The sequence below is a fragment of the Sardina pilchardus genome, chromosome 18 (assembly GCF_963854185.1).
Source record: "Sardina pilchardus chromosome 18, fSarPil1.1, whole genome shotgun sequence".
Taxonomy (NCBI): Eukaryota; Metazoa; Chordata; class Actinopteri; order Clupeiformes; family Clupeidae; genus Sardina; species Sardina pilchardus.
Genome location: NC_085011.1, coordinates 17,112,548 through 17,120,047, shown reverse-complemented (window position 1 = coordinate 17,120,047; position 7,500 = coordinate 17,112,548). Strand labels below are relative to the sequence as shown.

Genomic DNA, 7,500 nt, shown 5'->3' with positions numbered 1-7,500 from the left:
TCTCCCACTCACTTCCTGTCTTTCTCTCTACTGTCCTGTCCAACTAAAGGCATAACCCCCCCAAAAAAATAATCTTAAAAAAAACAAGTCGAGATGTAGAGTAATAAAAGCCCATATCATAACTACTGGCTCACTGCAATGAATGGCGCACAACACAATAAGATGCTTCATGGATTAAATGGTGCCTATCTGCAGCGTGCCATCTCCCTGGACACAGCAGGATGCTGTGAGAAACGAATAGCTTTTATGGGGCTCCAGACAGCCTGCCATGACTGTGAGGAATGCGCTAATGTGGGGGACGCCTGTTACTCCGCGCCGCCATGCGCTTCTCCTACATGAATCTTCACACGTCACTCTCGCTCCAGCACACTGGGAACTCTCCGCAGAGAGAGGGACAGAGAGAGAGAGACAGAGAGAGAGATGGAGAGAGAGAGACAGAGAGAGAGATGGAGAGAGAGAGAGGGAGAGACAGAGAGAGAGAGAGAGAGTGAGAAAGACATCTCCCAGGCATCGCCCTGCCCCGCCCGCCCGGCCCGCTCCCCGAAGACGTGTATTTCCACGAGAAGACCCTACTAAACCTCCCCCCCCCCCTCCCACACACACACACACACACACACACACACACAGCCCCGCGCTCCATGTTCCGCGCCGGAACGCCTGCACCGTGGCACAACGATTCCCATCAATTATGGACGGGCTTAAATGGATATCACGGCTGCCGAGCCGACGCATTCTGCCGAGGCCGTATTGTCTTACGATCTCGGCCACCGGTCCTCCCCAGCTGCTGCTGCGGCAGTGCCGTCCACCTCTGTCCACCACTGGAGAATATGGCCTCTGACCTGGACTCTGGCCAACTGTGCCAAAAAAAATCTCCCGATTTTCTAAACTGCTTCTTTTTTTTAATAAAAAGAATGAATAACCTTTTGTAAGAGAAATTGGTCTCCTGGCTAATCATTAGCGCCTCTCTGCGTTCGCACCTCTGACGGGGCTGAGACCACAGGTCCAGGACCGTCGAGAGCGAGCGAGCTAGAGAGCGAGCGGTCATCGGAGGTTAGCCGCTGGTTCAGCGCAGTACTGTATCTCTCGGCGGTGAGATAACACCGGGGCGGTAATTGGCCGCGTCCTGCGAGTAAATGAACTGCATGATGGAGAGACAGAGGACACCGTGGTTAAACGGTATTTATAGCACATGTCTTTAAGTTGCAGGGGAAACAAATTACCTTTAATTGACTCTAATTACAGCCATTAATATCAACTGGAGAATGCATTTCTTGAGGGGGTCTCCTTTTTTTTCAAGGGATTTTCTTTTTTTCAAACAGTGGTTTACAGTCAGATACTATAGATACTGTAATTACATGAAGAGAACATAATTAGTCATTATTAGACTGAGCCAGTGTGGAGGCAGAATGGTAACTACAGTGACACAGGCATTTGAGCTGCTACAATACCAACGCAGCCTTGCTGAATACACTGAATTTATGTTGATATTTATAGAGCCGTTTGGGGTAAGGTACATTGTGTCTACAAAGGTAAGAAGTGGTGGTGATTTAGGCGATGATGTGCATGGCTTGGCTCTTATAGTGATGCATCCCATGTTGATGGCATGGCGTTATAAAATTGCAATATTAGTAATAACATTAGTATAAGTCTTTTTCTTTTCAGTAGGTGATGTCAACCGCCTAAAACTGCCATTTGATGCTATTCCTAACGGTTCATTATAAAATATATTTGTTTATATTTGTTTGTTGTAAAATACTGCACAACCAGAGACTATTATTATTTTTCAGTGTCTCGACACCCTTGACCCAACCTTCATCCTCAACAGATCGGCTGTACTCAGGCCAGACCCATCTTGACCATTGGCTCATGGTATGCCAACACCAGGCAGCACACGGCTCAGTGACCCTTAACCCCTCGACCTTTGACCCCTGACACGTGTCCTTTGTCCGCTAGGCTTTGGGTCAGACAGGGCCAGGACTTCTCTAAAAGCCGGCCTGTCTGCGAGTGTAGCAGACACACGCTTCTGTCCAGCTCCTGCCCACGTTATGTGCCATGACGGTTCATAACCCCGCGACTTCTCCAGCGTCCCCCCACGACACAAAGGGACAGGGGCTCGGGGTCTCGGACTTAGTCACCTCTGGCCCCCAGGTTCAGCCCCGGGTTCAAAAGCTGTTCCAACCTCGCACTTGGAAATGCAGCCTCGCCTTTGAAGTGCCAGGTGGATGAGAGCATTCTAGTTCAATGCACCAGGCATACTCAATCAACAACAGAATGTATATGTGAAACGCAGAGACAAATGGCACTGCCAAGCTCAGCTGTGCCAGCTCAGCCCTCCCGCTAGACACTCACAGGTCTGGGTACAGTTTCAGTGGTCTAATTAAAGTGAAATGCATTTATACTGAAGGCTCTTGCTGCATGATTTATAGAGACACATCAACATCCAGATCGTCTGCTGGAGATTCTCTGCTTCTTCTTCAACACTCTTCAGGGGGGGTTCGCACAACATATACGCAGACGTCAGTGAGGCTGTGCAGAGCTGGAAAATGCGGCTATGAAAGTACAATGCAAGCTCTCGCCTTCCTGTATGTCTTCTGGTGATTAAAGTGCATTTCAAATGCAATACCTAAATATACACTTTTACTTCCTGCAACAGACTTCAAAGGCAACGAATAAAATATTTACATAAACAATTTATGAAGCCCTGCATCGCTATAAAGCAAACCCACCGCCAGTCGACGTCGTTATTCTCTATTTCCCATTGAAAAATTAACCTTCGCTTGCTTCGAGGGCAACTTCCAAATGTCAACACGGCGGTCTTGAAGGCACTGTTTGCCCCGTAAACATTTCGCGCGCGCGAGGCCTGTTTCGGAGACGTAATTAGCATACTATGGCAGGGCTGTGCGCCATGCCCCGACCGGGGCTGTGAATATTTTTAAGCTGATATCTATTAATCCACAGCAGCCCACCGGCTAGCCCAGCGGTGAACACATGTCTGCGCTCAACCCACACACACCCGTCCTGTGCCAGCCGGCCGAGCGAGGCATGCTGGGAAGGCTTGGCAGAACATGAAAAAAAGAGCCGTGTTTCTGTATGTTTTGGCTCAGAGCAAGGTTGATGCACTGCCCAATCGCGTGTGTGTATGCGTGTCTATGTGTGTGTGTGTGTGTGTGTGTGTGTGTGTGTGTGACTCCCCTGTGTCAGGCAAATGACAGTGTGGTGATTTTGTTTCCCTTTTAGCATGAGGTTAGTCGTGGGGGGGGGGGGGGGGGTGTGTGTGGGTGGGGGGTTGGTACAATGAGCAATCTCTCCTTTTTCCTACTCATGTGAGTGCAAATTGTTGTTCCACTGTAAGGCTGGCTGCTGCCATGGGATGGGAATGGCATTATTCAGCCTAATTGCCATCCTGCTGTCCGGACGATGCCAACTGGTGAGCGAAATCTCCAGAATTCCTTGTCATGGCTGGCAGCACATACAGTACTGTACGTCCATGCGCTTCGCCAGTGCTCCTGGTGTCGTGTAGGGCACACGCAAACACACAAAGACAACACAGAGCTTAGCACATCATTACAGACGCTGCTAAATATTTCACCGGGGCCGCCGTCGGCAAAGGAAAAGGAATCCTTTCTTTCTTTCTCTTTCTTTCTTTCCCTTCGCGGGCGCCTCTCCTCTTCCTCCCTCTCTCCCTCCTCTTCCTCCCTCTCTCCCTCCTCTTCCTGTTTGATCTCCCGCGGTGTGTCATACGGAGTCCCAAAGTCCTACTCTTTGCTTGCCATTCTATGTCAATGGCATCCATAATGGATGAAAGCAAGCAATTCGCATTACTATTAATGCCGTCTCTTGGTGCAATCTAGGCGCAATGCATTATTATTTAAATGAGGCTCCTCTCTCCCCCCTCCCCCTCCCCCTCCCCCTCCTCACCCGCCCCACTCAGCGTAATTAACGTGAGCTAAAGTGGGTGTGCGGCACCTCGCGTTATTGTTTTAAGGAGTTCGACTAGCGCCCGTCCTCTTGAGCGATGCGACAGCGCGGGACGCGGGCGAGGCCGTTAATTAACCGTCCGCGGAAAAGGACAGTAATAGTGTGGGCGCCTCGCCGACCCCTCGGAAATAACTCTTTTGGCAGCAATTGTCAAATTTACATTCGGGGAAATATTTCACTGCGGGTGGGAGCTGTCCTTTACGGCGCGTACTAAATTACCCTCTGTCCCACTAGAGAGGTGACTCACGTCTTTCCCTTAGTCATTCAATTGATCAGACTACTTTGGCGTCTGTGGGGGGGGGGGGGGGGGGGGGGGGGGGGATGGGGTTGGGGGTGCAGGCAGACAGGCGGGCAGGTGGGGGGAAGGAAAAAAGACTTTTGGCGTGACACTTTTGACAGCTCTGGGGCTTCTTATGGCTGCACAGTCTGCACTCCCACGGCTTATTTTAGAGGGGTTGTAGAATGGCCAAGGATAGCTTCTCAGATCCCCCCAGCTGCTTAAGATGGCTGCCCACTCCGCTCGCTTGGCTCGCTCGCACAAGGCCCGAGTGACCGCGCGGCGTAATGTTGAGCGAGAGATGCTAATTGGGTGAGAGGCTCTCTGGTAAGAGACACCCAGATAATGATACATGCCCCCCCCCCACCCAACAACCCCCACCCCCCACCCCCGCCCGTCCCGAAATAGACCCTGGGAGCGCAAAAAGACACACAGGTTGGTCAACAACCTCTGGAGCCACATGTGACCGGCCTAGCGGGGGGCTAAAAATAAACCGAAACTTTAGCACATTCACAGTCACTTGGAAGCCATCCGCCCATCAAAGAGTGTGTATTAATAGAGGTGGAGTTGTGTGTTTCTCCCAACAAAACAACATACTCGGTGTTAATTTGAGTGTCAGGCGCTAAAGAAGTTTGCTGCCTTTGCTTGAGCGTACTCACTTGTTCGCTCACACACACTACCCACTCTGAATTCATTCATGTAGGAAATAAACGTTACTATATTCCCCGGTGGCTCCTGTGATTTTAATGAACACTTTGTGCCAGGCTGAAAACCATTAGAACATAACGCTTGGATTCTAAACAGAGCCTTTTGCAGCCCAACCCAATTAAAAAGGTATCATTTGGTTTAAGCCTGACACCGTGTTTAGATTCTCTAAGAAAAGGTCAAAAGCCTCTTGTGGCACTTTGACACCGAGTTGTACTTTTCTCTCCTATTTTCCACAGGCTTTGAACAAAATAAAAAAAGTTGCAGTACAGGAATATGCCAAGTTCTTAGTTGAAAAGAGAGCTACATCAAACACTAAGCCTTATTTCCATTTTGGAAACCTGTGTGGCCTCAGGTTCTATGCAGTTTGTGAAACAACAGAACTGTTTCTCATTTTTTCATGTTTTTCACACACACACACACACACACACACACACACACAAATATCTGGTCCAGATGTCTATAGTATTGTGTATCACTCAAATGCCACTGTCAGTGGACCAACTTGCTCTCACCATCAAACTATGAAAATCATCCAGTTACAGAGCTACAGTACCACCACAGTGAGGTAATGACGATTACAAAGAATGCAAATCATAAAATTGTGCGCTTACATGGACATTAACTCACGAGCCAACTAGGTCACAACTGCCCAAGATATACAAGCATTCCAGAGCCTGTCCAGAATGAAGCAGGTGAACAGGTGCTGCTGTCCCAGCCCTCATAGATGACTGTTCTGGAGCACGATGGAGCGGATTACATAAGTAATATAAAATGCAATGTAACGTAATCTGAGATTAGCATAGCTCAATTCAAGACACCAGTCATCCTATAGTATACTACAGTATGTATGTATATGCCATGTACGTATAGTATGATGTTATAAATCTCCCATGAAACACTCCACTGCTGTCCAACAATAACAAGGAAAAGGATCTACTGTATCAGCTCTATGTATCAGCGATGTATCAGTCCAAGTGTCTCTGTTTCAGACTAAATGAGAGAGGAAGAACGTCTCCGTGACGGCTGAAATGGACAGACACCCTATCTGCTCTCTTTCTTGTGTTTGGCCGCGCTGTGCGATCTTAAATCACAGCGGACACAGGGCTCCTGCAGGGCCTGGCCACGTGTGCTGTCAGTCACGTCCAGTCGCCGGCGTGACCCCTGCCTGCTCGGCCCCTGTGATAATTGTCATTCTATTAGCATGACCCATCCAAATACTGACCCGCCCCCAATATCCTCCCTGCACCCACCCCCCCCCCCAACCCCAAAACCGCCCTCTTCAACTGCCCTCTTCAATGGCCCTCTTCAACTGCCCTGTCCATCCGCAGCCAGTCAGACTCAGGGCCCACCCACGCCCTGATCTCACATCCTCAGCTGTCGCTCCTGCTCGCCACACTCCTCCCGACACACACACACACACACACACACACACAAACACACACAGGCCCGGGCCACACAAACAGTGGCCTGCTGTCGTTTACTCACCCTTTTGCCCTCCTTGCCCGGTGTTCCTGGCTGACCCGGCACCCCGGCCTCTCCCTGGGGACGCAGGACAGAGGGGGGAAAACAGCGTAAGATTGGACATTAACCACACGTTCCGGCTGTGTGGCACCACCGCTCGTTTTACAGCCCACTGCCGCGGAAACGCGCGCGCGGGGGGGAGAAAAAGCCACCAGGGACAGACTATCGGGCGGCATGTTCCCGACGGAGTGCTGAACTTATTAAGGCCTGTAGCGTTAGCAGCCTAAAAGAGTGGGCTGGAGGCTAGTCACAGTGGCGGAGAGTTCCACAGAGGAAAAGTTATTTTGTGTTATGTTCTGTTGGCTTCTCACCTTCTCCCCTGAAGGACCCGGTAAACCCTGCAAAAGACATCAGAACAAACATGAGCTCTCCATGTGCTGAGTCACACTACGCTCTAGTCTAAACACTTACTGCTTTCTTTTTCACATACAGTACTGTATAAAACAGTGTGAGCAGTGAGCATGGAAAGTGCAGTTCTGATATACAGTAGATGTCTAATACGATTCTCATTTACTAATCATTTACCCATTACTCATTTACAAATCACTTACATGACTAAATTGCAAACATAATACGTGCAATAGATTAAAGAATGCTATATGTATACAACGCAATATGGCCTCAAGTCTACACCTCTGATAGAACACAGTGAGCAGTTGTGACAGGATTAATCTCAAAGACATTAAGACTAACAATAGTCTCCACAGGGTCATTACTATTTACTGTAAATTAATAATATCTATGTTTCTGCAGAACACTGTAAAGGACATTTCTATGCTGAAGACTCTTAATGCTTATGTGATAATGCAAGCTGTGTCAATATATGTATCTGATATCTTAATGCCTGCAGTACTATACAGCCTCTTCCATGCTGAAATCACTAGAAAGTTACCGTTCTACCTTACTTCTCTTTTTAGAATCAAATCAATTAGTCATAACACACGCTCACAACAAGGATTGTTATCCCTTAAAACCCCTCAGATCAAATCTGTTGAGAAAATTCAGCTTTTAAATGA

At 48.7% G+C, this 7,500-nt stretch overlaps 1 protein-coding gene across 1 annotated transcript in view; it reads right to left on the bottom strand.

Moving 5' to 3' along the window:
- Positions 1-7,500, bottom strand: part of LOC134064479 (collagen alpha-1(XIX) chain) — a 76,360-nt gene that overhangs the window by 33,735 nt on the left and 35,125 nt on the right. Inside the window, exons 15-16 of the mRNA XM_062520402.1 lie at positions 6,796-6,822; positions 6,449-6,502 (exon numbers count right to left, since the gene is read on the bottom strand). Coding sequence (XP_062376386.1) covers positions 6,449-6,502; positions 6,796-6,822 — 81 coding nt within the window. The remainder of the gene's footprint in view (positions 1-6,448; positions 6,503-6,795; positions 6,823-7,500) is intronic.